The following is a 15108-nucleotide window of genomic DNA, read 5'->3' on the forward strand; positions in this document are numbered from 1 at the left end:
TCTTTGTCCCATCGCCCTCCTCCTGTGCTGCTGTTCCGTATGGATCCCTTTCCTGTCTTCTTTGGATTTCTCAGGGTTTTACTTGATGGACTTTCTTGTGTTTTTGGACCCTTACCTGTGCCTGAGCTCCCAGTAAGTTTGTGTTGTTTATGGTTTACAATATTCATCATTCATCTGTTTGAGACTGATCCCTGAGTCTGTCCTCCTGTGCCCACCCTACGTGACACCATTCTACTGCATTAAGTATGTTTGCTATAATCTCTCTACTTTTATGTAGATTTGAATGCTATACTTTTAATCAAATTGAGTATGTAATGCTGTGGTATTGCAACTTAAGTAAAGAATCTTAGTGCATTTTAAACCACTATTAAAGTAGAGTATTAACACAAGTCTCAGCCACATTGTAGTGGGAATTCAGTCAGTGCATGTTGCTATATAGAATCCATTGTCCACACTTGAACATCCTGCTCATTATCATGTAAATGGCATCTCCTGAGTGCTTGCAGGCTAAGAAGGATAGATGGATAAACCTGTGAAGGATTTTTCTTTCTTCTAGTGTGCTTTAATATTTTCTAGATCTCATACACATTCTAATAGTTAAAACATCCACAGTTTCACAAGGGTTTTCAGTGGACATCTGTGGAGACGCCTCTCCTCTCCCTATCTGAGGCAGCCAAGGTCTTAAAGATAAGGATGAAGACAAAGACATAAACTTATACAGTACTGTCCAAATCCAGTTTCAGTCAAGGATGAGCTAAGTAGAGGAAGACACATGTTAACTAAGTAAGAACGTGACAGTGGTAAGATCTGAGTAACCAATAGGATCTTCACACCTGTAGATTAAGAACATAATTTGGCCTAATTTGGGTAAATTATGGAAAAGTGTGGCAACCATGTGGTACCTGGGGTTATATACACCAACAACAAATTGAATTCAAACTCTTCCTGCCATCCACAGTCTTGCCCCTCCATATCTGTCCGACCTCCTTCACATCACCACCTCATCCCGCTCCCTCAGATCTTCCTCCTCCATCCACCTCACTGTGCCTCTGCCCGCCTCAGCACCATGGAGCAGAGCGGCTGAAAGCTCTGCTCTCCAGCTCTGGAACTCTCTGCCACCAGCCCTCTGAAACACTGATTCTCTTCCTGTTTTCAAATCCAGACTCAAAACTCATCTGTTTAAGATAGCCTGCTCACTGTAACCATTCCTATGACATTTTTATTTTAGATTTAATGTTATATTTTATAATGTATATTCTAATATTTATATAATATTTTATCCATTGTTGTTTTATTGATTTTTGTATATTGTATGGTGTCCTTGAGTGACCAGAAAGGCCATTATAAATAAAATGTATTATTATTATTATTATTGTTGTTGTTGTTTTTCTTCTTCTTCTTCTTATTTATTATTATTATATGCCCTATTAAACCACACATCTCCAGAACATTAGTGTAGCACTACTCTCACCACTGAACTGCCCATCATTTTCTCCTCTAGAGTACAGCTTATAAATACTTCTGCCTGAGCAGAACAACTACACCCACTGTCTTTAAAGTTAAAGGACAGTTGGGTGTAGGTTGACACCCTGCCTAATGGTCACAGGATAATTTTGAGTTCATTCATGAGAGAGGAACAACTTTTACTATGGGGTCGCTGTGGCTCAGGACATAGTGTGGGTTGTCAATCAGTAGCATGGTTTGACAGATTAAGCCTCCAAATGCTGAAGGTCCATGGGCAAGACACCGAACCCCTAAGTGATCCCGAAGGTCAGTATATTAATGTGTGTGTTGTATTTTATGTAAGTGTGATTACATCTTCTACCTGTAATTGATAAATACCGCACATGGTGGAGTGGAAGTGTAAAGTTGCATAAAGCCTTGTCAAAACAGGGATATTTAGTTTCTAATAGGTGTGTCTCTGTGAAATAAACACACTGCGCGTCTTGTTGATTTAATCAGTTTTAATAAATAAATACAGAAAAATAAGTTCATGGCTCCATACAGACATAGTCCTAGTTATATTGCAGGTAAGTAGACACAGACACACTAAGGGGAGATAGGCTGCAATCACACAGGAAGAAATAATGGGATTTTATCCCTCTTCTGCACAGATTTTATGACTGATGAAATATGAGTAATTAATCAGATTTCATGTGACATCTGCTCCTTATAAAGCCAAGGATCATCTGGTCACAGATCACAAGTTAAAAATCTAATTCGTTGTACCCATGAAGCAGGAAACAGGAATAAGCTCTGTTTACTGAACTAGAAGAGGAAAATGTAGCTTTGGCCTTCTGTTACTCTACAAACTTACACTGTTTCTCAGAGGTTCAAAAGAGCAGAAATACTGTATGTGAAAATATACTTAAGTGGTAAAATAATACCATGTGGAGGAACTCGCAGCTACACAGTGTCACTCATATTTGGTCAAAATGTCCAACAAATCTATCCAATCCCAGGATACTGCTTGTAGAAGGCTACCAGCTACAATAGTTGTACTATGTGCTATGCATCATTCAGTAGGTTATCTCAAGGTACAGTTACACAAAAATGTCCTGTTGGATCCTTGACAAATGGAGGTATATTGTGATAAATAACAGTAATAACATGCACAAAGTCACATATCTCTTCAGAGAATTAATATCTTTGTCACATAATAAAAAAGAAACTTCATATCTGCACATCCAAAATAAAACTGTTATGATCAATTATTATTCAAATGTTCAGTATAATTAAAAACATAACAGCTTCAAATAACATGGAAGACCTGCATCCCAATTAATGATTAATGATCCTATAAACAGTATCATACAGTAGGTTAGGACATTATATCGATAAGACTTTAGGATTAAGAGAGCAGAAAATCATATCATCATCTCAGTCTTTGACAATATATTATTTAGTATCATATCATATCATATCATATCATATCATATAACAGTCTCAGTCTTTCTTTATATTAAGCTTATATTAAGGGCTTTTAAACCAAGAGAAGCAGGTTGTGCAAAGGAAAGAGGAAACGAGTGCTACTCTGTAGCAGAGCCTGGTTCAAAGTTTATTCATACATTATCAAATATGAATATTATGAATCTATGAGTGCACATGCTTTCAGAGCTTTTTACAGTCAAAAATGACACAGTGGCGATAAACTGTATGAAAACCATTTTATCACTGTAGGCACCTTTTGAACAAACAACACGGACTATAGCTTATTCAATAAAAACTGTTGAGTCGTTATGTCTATCTTTTGCTGCCTTCTTTCTGCAGTCTCCCTCTCTCCTGTTCAGTATTGTTTCTGAGCTACAGATTCAACACGGTCTACTCATAGTTCTATGGTTGCTACTGTACACAGCAGCAAATGGATGAGGTTTTACTAAGTGTGACTACTGTGCTATACACCTCCTCTAGCTTAACACAATGTTGATTACATGAGCACAATGCCATTAACCAAGTGTTAGTAGGTATGAAGCTGTACATGTCCCATCCTGTGCACCGAGGGCTGAGGGCCTTTGCTCTCTCTCTAAGGTCTCTGCAGCAGAGAGGCTTAGCAGGGAGCTCAGTGGTTTGCCACTTCACAGGGTTTGTGCTCACTAGTCAATCACCTGCCACCACCATGCTAAACAGCCTAGTATGTCCCAAGTGATCAAGCAGCACATCACAGACAGCACACAGGCTGGTTTTGCTCACAGCACATGGCAGCAGTTGTACTGGGACAGTGGGAGGATCTTGGGCTTGTTGTGTGTTGGTATGTTGAGGGCCAGGGCTTTCTCACACAGAGGGAACTGAAAGAGTCTGTCTCGCAGCTTTATGCTGTGTCGTTTCCCCTGCTCCACCCTCGGAGCAGCCTCATCTCGAGTCCCAAGTGCATAGTGGGGTTGCGATCTGTCTGTTAAGAGGTCATCTCTTGTCCCTGCCTCTGTTTTTTCTTCTTGCTCCCCTTCTCTCTCTGTCTTTGGTATCTCTTTGCAATTAAGGCTGGCAGAGGACGTCAGGAAGGAGGGGGGGGGTTTGTTGGTGTTGTTGTTGGGTTCTGTCTCCTCCTCTTCTCCTTCCTCTGTAGTTGTGATGTCTGGCTGCCCTTGACAACACGGGACCCCTAAACCAAGCAGAGGTGATGGCGGGACTTTAGGAGTCTGACTGACCGGCACGTCTCCATGACTGACTGGCTGATCTGAAATCACACACCCACTGTCTTCTTTCTCTATTTCCATCTGTGTCTCTGCTTTGTCCTCCACTGCATTCTCTTCCTCCACTGTCATCTCCACTGAGATTCCTAACTCTTCTTCCTCTCCTCCGCAGACTTGATTATCTGCTTCGTCAAGCATCTCCTCGGCTTCTTTCTCTGGTTGTGCTATTAACAGAGATGTCACACTTTCTCCCTCTTTTCCCTTCTCTTCCTCCTCCTCTTCCTCCTCTTCCTCCTCACAGATCTGCTGTAGCGCAGGCAGGTTCTTGGTAGCTGGAGGCTCCTCAGGCGGAGGTGGACGGAGGGTGAAGCTAAGACTGGCCTGCAAGGGTCCAGTCAGATTCTGCTGAGGCGGGGGCCTCACAGCAAGCAGGTCTCCACACTCAGGCACTCCTGAGCGGGGAGAGCTGGGAGATAAAGTCCCTGAGAGCCAGTGTGGTGGGGCCTCCGGGCTGAGTAGTGCGTTATCTAACCCCTGCAGCCAGTCATGAGCCTCGATCTCCTTAAGTGAGGCGCGGCGAGATGGATCCCTCTGAAGCATCCTAGAGATTAGACTGATGAGTGAAAAAGACAGAGGGGTTTATTTTTTTAATGAAGAGGATTTAAGGGTCTGTTTGCTTGCTTCACACTTCATCGACCAGCCATTACAGCAACTGATTTGACACAGAGAATAACCTAATTTAGAGCTAATCAAGGCCATCTCCAGTCCATACATCTTAACCATGAACGTTACTGAAATGACTTGAAACCTGTAAGACTTTCTAATGCCCAGAAGGTTATTCTGTTCTATTCTGCTCCTTTTCTGAAATCAAATATACTGTCATGTGACCATGGGCTAAGTCATATGATGAGTGCTGGGTCAGTTGTTGTTTGTGGTTGCAGATAATCTGAAAAAGACATTTGGTTGAGGGTATTTATCACCTTCTAACTTCTGTCGCCTTCTAACTTGCAGATACAGTTGTTTTCCATCTGCCACCTGTACTCCAGTTCTCTTGTATGTTGCAATTTGTATGTATTTGTACACATTTTTAAACCACTGATTTCACTGTCCTTGGTGTATATATGCTTATGTTAAAAAGGTAATGCTGGTTAAATTTCTATATTTTTCTCAAGTCAACAAATTCAATGAAAAGACCAAAAGGACAATATGTTAGTCCGTCTCTTGAAACTTTCTTACTTTCCTTCCCTGTCTTTGGCATTCAGTCCTAAGCCCATTCCTGTCGGAGGATGTAAATCTAAAAAAATGGCTCACAAATTATTTCATTTTTGAAAAGAGTAAAAGTAATTTCCTGAAAGAGTTGGGCACTGTAGTTTTCCAAAAATGTTATTCAAACAGAATAAATAGTAAATAGTGCATTCCAGCTGTTGGTTAATATAAATTGTATACACACACAGTGTTTATGCCACAATAATGGTGTCTGTAGGATTGACTTAAAATAAACTACAGTGTGTGTTCACAGTAAAGACAGAACATGTCACCCAGTGACAGGGTGGCTCACTGGTGTATTTTTAATAATGGAGCTTTATGGAATGGAGCTCAATGTTTACCCTGCTGTCCTGTGAGCTGAGAACAGATGTGTGCTTTGGTTGGAGGTGCGAAGAGTAAAGCGCAAGTTAGAGTGAGTACGAGTGACTGTATTAACGTTCCAGGCCACACATATTTTTGTGTTAATGAAAACAAGAGCCAGTATTTAATACATAGATATGCACACTGTTTCATTCCAAGAAAATATTCACTCTTTTAGTAAGAGCTGTATTTGCAGCAGACAGGGAACTTGTCTGAGACAACTAGGACAATAAAATATCCCACTGAAACGTACATTAATGAGATGACTTTATGGTCAGTAGCTCGTTGAGACAGGGCGACTCACCATGTCAGTTCAACAGCAGAAAATCTCTGGGAAAGAGTAAGTCTTTAGATGAAGAGTCAGTTAACAATCAAAAAATAAAATGTGCAATGAGAATAAAGTCAGACACAAATAACTCTTTTCTGAAGCTCTGGTCAGACAGGAACCTTCACACTAGTTTTATTATGCAGTATGTGTGATTATTCCTCCATACTCACTCTCTGCAGTTGTCTGAAACACGGTCGGGGACGGAGTAGCGACAGTCTAGAATCATGACAAGAGTCTCGCTATCATTGGTTTCTTGAAAGGGAGGGACTCCGCACACCAACATGTACAGGATCACCCCCAGAGACCAGATATCTGGAAAACACACAGGCACAGAGACAATCATGGAAATTTGCTTCGCACGTTTTAAAATAGCGTACAATTTCTAAGCTTTCTGATCATTTAGAATGCTGTATGGTTCATGTTCATGAGGGATAATAAAAAATAAGATATCTTTCTGAATTTAACTTGAAAAGCTCCCCCAATTATTTTCTTAGGTTATGAGATGATGAGGTGAAAATCAGATTCTGTCCTCCTAATAAAAAGATCAGTTCTGGATCCAGGTCAAAATAATGGCATTATTTATTGATCCCAGCAGAGAAATGTTATTATCTCCTGCCTCCCACATCCTTGACAGAACACAGGAGAGTCTCCTAAATAAGGTTACATTAGGTTGTTAATATATAACACAAAAGTGCATGAGCAACTGCTGAATTTCTGGTTTTACATGTTTTACAAGTGTGAGGTTTAAGGTGTAGATTGCTGGGCTTGATACTCTCTCTCTCTCTCTCTCTCACTCACTCACACACACACACACACACACACACACACCAGTACCGATCGACAGTGCTGACAGTGTATCCTTTTCCTGTCTCCTCCCTTTCCTTCCCCTCCTCCATCCTCCCTCCACCCTCCTCTCTCTTGTAGCATTCATGCAGATGCATGTGAACTCAGAACAGCCTGAACCAGACGAGAACAGTGTGGCTAGCTCAAGGAAACACACACACATGCAGAGGAAAAGGAGCTGAGGGCTGAAGGCCATAACAAACAGAGGGCTTGTTGTGGTGTTGTGCTATTCTGAGAATGAGCTTGCTTTTCTTTTTCAGTCTCTGTTCTGTTTCTCCCAAACACTGGAAATAAGAACACTGCACACTCTGTTCACACAGTGCTAACTCAGATGTACCACTAGAAATATGACAAATCATATCATATCATAATAAATTGCTGCCTCTGCTAACATCACATTTGTGTCATGAATAAGTTAAAGGACAGTTCTATTTCCAATTTTTTTTCCAGTTTTTCCTATCATGATGAATGTTTAATCATTCTCTGGACATCTACAGGGAGCACTGCACTCCATATTCAAGAGGTGATTAAAAAACACTAGCACAATTCAACAGCAATATGAACTGTCAATCCTTTTGGTCTCTTAACACATTTTCGTATTCTCCTTAGCTGTTTGTCTGCTGTACTCATGTCAGACCAAAAGAGGGGAAACAATAATGATTTTTACTTCAGAGAGATTCATATATTTTCCACACACTATAGGAACATCTGAATATCTGTATTTTTAATATGTATTACGATGTTTAAAATTAATAGCACATTTTTCCATGCAAGTGGTGGAGCTATATGCAAGACAATCAGCTGATAAGTCAGTCAGTCAGTTTACCACTTTAGTCCAGACATATCTCAACAGTCACTGAATAGACTGATATGTACGTTTGTAATGACTTTCCCTCTCGTGCCACCAGCATGTCGACATTTCAACTTAACCCGGTAAAATATCGCAACATTTACTTACTACTTACTTATTAAATGCTAGAAGTGTAATGATTCTAAAACCAAAACTTTGATATAAATGTCCACAGTCTTGTATTGTGATTCTGGCAGACGTTACCACAAAACCTCAAGATGAAGAGTAACTCTGAGACTGCAAAAGTCGCATTCAAGTCAGTAATACCACTAATGACATTCCCATCAGCCTCAGTGGTACTTTGTGTGAAGTGCTAATTAGCAAATGTTAGCATGCTAACAAGCTAAACTAAGATGATAGACTTGGTAAACATCGGCAGCTGACATTAGCATTTATCTCAAAGTACCACTCAGCCTGAGTATAACTCACTGGACAGCTAGCATGGCTGTAGACTTTCAGTCTTGTTTTAAGACTTTTTATTATTATTATTAGAACAGTGTGAGAATAACTAACAGTTTTGACATTAATTATCCTAGACTGCTGACTGTTGAAATTCTGCTATTTTTGCCACAAAAATTCTGATGTCCAATGTGTTTTTGGAAAACGGTTTCCATCAACATCCTTTTCTGAGTATTAGATAAGAATGTAGCATCACTGCTGGTGCATTAACTTGCCAATCAGTTCAACACTATTTATACATGTCATAGTGTAATATGTACAAGTTTCAAGATACAAATCATTATTGCATTACAGAGAGCTAGATTATCTTTTTAATACTCTACGGTGAGATTACTATGCAATAATATAGTTATATCAGCAAAGACTTGAAAAAGTGCTAGATGTCAGATATCCGCTTAGGATATTTTATGTCAAAATGCAATAAAAATCCAAACACCGTAGCTCATTCAGATCCACACCTATCTTGAGATTCTCACACACACCAGTCCCATGTGAGATAAACAGCCATTGTCCCACATTATAGTCATGATGGTCCAAACAACAGTCCTCAGTCCTCATCATACAATGCACACTCACAGACACACTCACGGGCACACTCACGGGCACACTCATTTCAATCTAAAGAAGTGTTATGCAAGAGGGAAGAGAAGCCACTGACTGCTGGGAATGTACTCTTCTGTGCTCGCTGGGGAATATCACACATTCTCACTATGCAATAGTGTCCTGCTGACAGCACGCACACACACACACACACACACACACACACACACACACACACAGAGTATATATAAACCAGATAGGCTAAATCTAAATTTGAGATACAAGAGCTTGGGCACAGAGATCAGCAGCACTACCAAGAAGAGCAGGGCCAAGGATCTGGCTCTGTGGCACAGCTGTGGCCCCTGTTAAGGGACCAAGTCCTTTGAAGTGCACATTTCAAAACCAAATACGTCAGGAAGGGTCAACAATGCGGCTCCATTCCAAAGTTCCTCCTCCAAGTTGAGCCCTTATTGTCCTCATTTGGAGGGCAAAACCGGCATCCATTGCATAGCCATAACTCATCAAATAGTACATTCAGGTCAGCACTCAATGATAAATATACTGTACTGCATGAGGTAGATCAGTTGTGAAGCAATTTTTTTTCACTAGTCCAGACAAATGTCATTATTTTGATATGATTATCCCTTAATGCAGAGGGTCATTTTGTAACTAAAGAAGGGATCATCGTCACTATTTTATGACTTTGGATAGTCACCTTCTGGTGACTTTAGGGTAGCTCAGGTGGAAAGAATAGCAATTACAATTTTTTCACAATTAAAGTACGCCAGGAATTAAGTATTGCACTTTCATGAAGCTTGACAAGGACAGATTGTAAAAATAAAATAAGATCAAAGTGATTAACCAGAGAACAGGATATCCTGAATTTTAATCTCTAGTTTGAAATTAGCTCCAAAAGCACTGGACTTTGCATTTTCCATGATGCAACTTGATAGTCTTTGCCTCTTAAATGTCCACACTTTTCAAACTCTAAGCCTCCAGTTAGTAACGTAAGTTTTATAATAAAAGTTCAAGTTATTTTTCAAGTTATCCAAGTCATTTTCCGTTTGCTGAGTAATACTAATCATGATAAATAAACTGATCTTCATGTGTAAAATTGGTGGAACCACAGTATAAAGTTGGACATTGAATGCAAAGTGTTTAAACACAGCAGCAAAGATTTTGTTTAAAAAAAGGAGTACTAACCCTTTATACCTGAAGTGTACAATTCAATTGTCTCTGCTGTGCACAAAGGATCATGATCAGTGGTGTGTAATTTTCCCCCCAAAGTAGTTTGTTCTTTGCGCCACACCTTGTACACATGCTAGAGCTGGGCTTTTCAAGCTTTGGAAAAGTCTTTGTTTATATAAACAGTCCTGTAGCTTTCAGCAAGCTATCATGTACTACATGCAGTAGTTATGACCTTCCACTGACTTAAAGTAATTTCCTTGTCTGTGAAGCTAATGTTAAGCCTAACATTAAATCTGTACACACACGTGCACACAGTAATGGACAGATATTATATAACTGAAGAAAATCTTTATCTTGTCAAAGACAAAAGGCCCTGTGGACCTTTCTGTCTCTCCTCCACATCATATGATTGTCATCAAACACACACCATGTCCTCAAACAGATAACACATACAGCATGGTGCAAGACTCCCAGAAGTGAAGGAACCACAGTGAATTAAACAGCAGTCTGTTTATGACACAGAAATATCAGACACACAGAGAGTAGTCTGTGTGTAGAGACAGGTTTATGAGTCACCTTACTAAGCTGAGATCACTGGGGGACATCTTTTCCTCTCAGCTTAGGATTATTATAAACACACAAACACACACACACGCACTGGGATACTTTTGTATTCATTGCCGATGCATTTGTAGTCACCAGAATAAATAGTGCCCAAACCAAAATCCAGCATAGTCCTACTCAGCAGATAGGATAAATATGGATATGGATAAATAGTGATGCATGGTACTCCCTCTTTCTGTTGTCTGTCTTTGTTTTCTTGTCTCCTCTCTCTTTCTCTCTCTCTCTCTCTCTCACACACACACACACACATGAACACATAGATATATACATGCTTGCTGTGGAGTCTAAGAGTCCAGTGGTGAGCTGCAGTGTTTGGTTCCACTGCAGTATGTGCCCAGTTGGCTCATGACTGGCTGGCTTGCTTAGACTGACCCAGATACACACACTAATCCTTTATGGACGTACAGTACACACACATCCACACATCCACCCAGGCATACAAACAGATACAAGCAATGGAATGCAGAGCAGGAACACACACACACTGGGATACGTGAAAATACGTAGGAATACATACACAGGGCCAAGGGGGCAAATATGGCCATACTATAAAGTGATGAATCTACACACACATACATGCACATGGGTTCAGGCAAACAAGCACAGTTCCAAATGATAACGCCTTCCAGCTGAGTTTGGCATATGGACTATTTGTCATGTTTGGCAGTTTGTTGTAGCTGTGCTAGACATTATCAGACAATTTTGTTTCAAAAATCTTTCTTGGGGTTGGAACGAGCGGTTGAAGAAACAATCTCTCCTTATCTCATTTTCTCTGCTGATGGTGTAGGATGATGAAAAACACCTGCACAGCTACTAATTGGACCTTAAAATAAGACTGTTCTGTCAACTGCTATTTCTAAGTTCAAGAATGAACTTTGAAAGCCAACATGGACAAGAAGTCAGCATCTGAATCAAACTCTATAATTGCATGTGTGAGGATTGTGGCAAATGATAGAAAGTTCCAGAGCAGTTTTTAAATAGACCTTGAGCTACAATCATTCTGTACAGGGAGGAAAACAATTGAATTAAATCAACTAAGCAACAGGGTAAGGATTTAGATTTAGAAATATCTTGATCCATATTTCCTTGACAGCAATGTAACAAATTCTGATCTCACAACAGATTGTCTTGTTTGTTGCACATAACCCTGGCTATGATTTGAATGTATGTATAAATGTATAAGCAAGTATGTGTAAGCGTAAGCTTACCAGTGGTTTCCAATATTCGTAGCCTGTAACCCCTCAAACAGAGAGATATCTACTTGTGACCCCTCCTAACCAGTCACAATGTTTGTAACCAGTTTAACCAAAAGTTTAAACATAATTTGATGTATCACAATCATGTATTTTGCTGCAACAACAACAACAACAACAACAACGACAAAAACTGTTGCTCACCGACAGCTGGAGCATCATACTCTTCTCCCAGCAGAATCTCTGGAGCAGAGTATGCCAGCGACCCACAGCTAGTGGCCAACATTGTCCCAGGTTGGAATAAGTTGCTGAACCCAAAGTCTGTCAGCTTCACTGCCCCCTGCTGGGGAAAGAATACCACATTCTCGGGCTTCAGGTCGCGGTGCACCACATGGAGCTGGTGGCAGTATGCCACAGCGCGCACTATCTGGGCAAAATGACGCTTGGCAGTGCCCTCAGCCACACCTCCCTCATGACGGAGGATGTAGTCGTAGAGGTCACCCCCCTCAGCCAGCTCCATGACCAGGTATAGGGTGGTGGCAGTGTCGATGACCTCGTAGAGACGAACCACGTTGGGATGTTGCACCCGCCTCATGCACCTGAGAATAATTTGTAATGATGGTGAGATAATCAGAGTAATTCAAGGAAGTAAGAATAGAAGGTTTTAATAGAATTTTAGATGAAGATGCTTTGAGTGATGCTACTCTTTCTCTAACATTTAAATAACACACAATCTAAAATCTGTGTCTGTTTGAAATCTCATTAAATCTGACCTGTAAAAAAGTGTCAGTGCATTTTAACATTTATTTATAAGGTGCTTTTTCTCCACCTGTATCTTTCCAAATAAGTTTATCCTGTACCTCACTTCCTGTAAGAGGTGGCTTGTTGCCATGACATCAAGTTTTGTCTTGTCAATCATCTTGACAGCCACCAGTTGGCCAGTGTTGAACATGACGAGCCAGTTTAACCACTGCAAAGTGGCCCCTGCCCAATGTCCGACCCAGATGGTACAGTCCGCTGAGATCAGAGCGACCAGGGCTGCACCTGGGGTCGAGATGTCCATCCTGGGCTGTGATTATCTCTCCAGAGTTGTCCATGTTTAAAATAAAGAGGGGATTGGGAAGAGAGGAGGGTAGAGGAAGGTTTGAAGTGGAGGGCTTCAGGGGCTGGAAGGGAATACAGAAAGGTATAAAAGGAAAACAAATAGTTGTGTCAAGGTGTCAAGGTGTGAGGTGTCACCTGGCAGTACAAAGAAAAGACATCACAATGAGACAAAATGACTGTGTTGCTAATTTTGGCCTTTGGCCCAAAGGGAAAAGAGCTTTAGATAAGGTCAGCTGCTGCTAATGCCTCATCCTTTCAGGCACAATAGATTGATGTTTCATATCTTTTATCAAAGACAGAACAAACTTAAAGTAAGCAGTGAATAACAGATTACAATTACAGTGAGAACAGTAGAGGGTCAAATATTATTCTTATTTTATTTTATTGTCTGTGAAGGGCTGTGTTTGTCTCTATCTCAAATAACACCCATGCAGAACAAATGGCATGCCAAATCAATACTGTAACAGGAAACCATAATGTGTGTGTGTGTGTGTGTGTCATTAGTTGCAAAGAGGGTCAGAAGGTGTCATTAGATCTGATGATGTCATCATCAGATCTTCCCCAGGGTAACTAGATCAGTTATCATCATCTTCATTACTATGATCGCCATCAATAAATGATCACTGTCATCTTCAATGTTGTTTTCTTTATCATTTTCACTCTTGTTACTATTCACCCTACAGTTACTGTTAAGGACAGCAGCAGCCTCTTCCAGTATGTTTAAAGCCCCTTTCTCAGCTTCACTGGGCCAAGTGGACAGGAGCAGGCCTCGCCATGGCTATGCGCTGACAGCCTTGGCAGTACACTTTTATTAGATCCAAAACACTGCGTAATCTTGCCTACAGGCTTCTACACTTACGTTAAGGCCAGCTGTTCTATACTTGGCCTCAACTGCAGTCCCCGAGTTGGTACATACGCATATAGTCATCCTCCTGGCTACTGCTCAACACCTCCAAACAATCGCTACCAACAGCCTCACTGACACGGACAGCGGCGCAGCAATATAATGCCGCTTCTGGACCGAGCTGGGAACTAAGAAAATACAGTAACCTCGGTGCTAACTTACCATTGTGGTGCAAATACCCCGTGACTGCGAGCTGTTCAGTAAGCTGTCCTTTCTGTCACTCCACAGCCTCACACTTAATGTCACCGCTGAATTCGAACGTGGAAATTGACAGCGCCGCCCTCTCGATTTCTTTCATAATGCTACACACTCGCGGGTCATGAGTGCACATACTTTTCCCATGACTGCCTGCCTGTCTCAATTTATTCCAGAGTCTCGAGCTGTGTGCCCGCGCGTCCCTTCAGCAGAGAGACACAAGACAGAGTGGAGGACGGAACATCACAACATCCCGCTGGCGTGCGTGCACGTAACTACGCGCGTGTGTGTCCAGCTTCCCTCTGACGTCAATACATTCCAACTCGCTCCCGCGGCGCAGCAGCAGACAGCGGCTGCGACCCTCTCGTACGCAGCGGGGAGAGGAAACTGAAAGAATGCCTCGGAAGTCCGAGGAATTATATAACTGACTAGGCTAATGTGTTTTTTCTCTAAATATCAGGGAAGCACAAGGGCTTTATTATGACGTATATCATGACTTGCATTCCTATCCATCGTCTATTGTAATGATGTTGTGAAAGGGGAAACGACAACCTAAACAAAAAACTAGTTTCCATTTATAGTTTGCCCTTAGAAACAGGAATGTTCCCAAGTTTGTCTCTTCATGCCCATACACAATGCTGTCCATAAAGCTGGAATAATATTTTCAGACACATTTTCGTTTTATTCCTATTTTACATCTTTGACCAGGTGCGATGATTACATACTGAGTCCCACCTACCAGTTTTGTTTTGAGAGGATATACACTTTATCTATCAAGAATAAATCACATTGTCACAATCATTTCATGAGGTAAAACATATTTTATTCCAACTTTATGGGCAACAGTGTATTTATTTATTTCACATCACACTGGCATTCTCTGACATTAAATTAATTACTGTGCATTTAATGTGGTTTTTGTTATCAGCTATAGATTTCATTCTAGCACCACAACGCCACACCAGTCTGCACTAATCACTGGCTGATTTCATCCCAGTTGCTCTTTGCTTCATCTAACCAGTCAACTAGCAGAATAATGGTGCCATCTAGTGGTCTATTTCTTTCTTTCTTTCTTTCTTTCTTTCTTTCTTTCTTTCTTTCTTTCTTTCTTTCTACCTGCACCC

General features: G+C 40.9%; 1 protein-coding gene across 2 annotated transcripts; it reads right to left on the reverse strand.

The window, feature by feature from the left end:
• Window positions 1-1946: 1946 nt before the first annotated feature.
• On the reverse strand, window positions 1947-14324 carry snrkb (SNF related kinase b). Of its 2 annotated transcripts, none has more exons than XM_051073586.1 (5): window positions 13952-14324; window positions 12642-13020; window positions 11986-12380; window positions 6255-6396; window positions 1947-4743 (listed from the first exon to the last, which is right to left on the reverse strand). In XM_051073586.1, the coding sequence occupies exons 2-5, from the start codon at window positions 12842-12844 to the stop codon at window positions 3687-3689; spliced, it is 1797 nt and encodes a 598-aa protein (XP_050929543.1). In that variant the 5' UTR covers window positions 12845-13020; window positions 13952-14324; the 3' UTR covers window positions 1947-3686. The 2 variants fall into 2 exon arrangements, with proteins under 2 accessions (XP_050929543.1, XP_018559608.2); XM_018704092.2 differs by having other exon boundaries at window positions 12642-12947; window positions 13952-14323.
• Window positions 14325-15108: the final 784 nt, after the last annotated feature.

This window comes from Lates calcarifer, linkage group LG10, assembly GCF_001640805.2.
Source record: "Lates calcarifer isolate ASB-BC8 linkage group LG10, TLL_Latcal_v3, whole genome shotgun sequence".
In the NCBI taxonomy this organism is placed as follows: domain Eukaryota; kingdom Metazoa; phylum Chordata; class Actinopteri; family Centropomidae; genus Lates; species Lates calcarifer.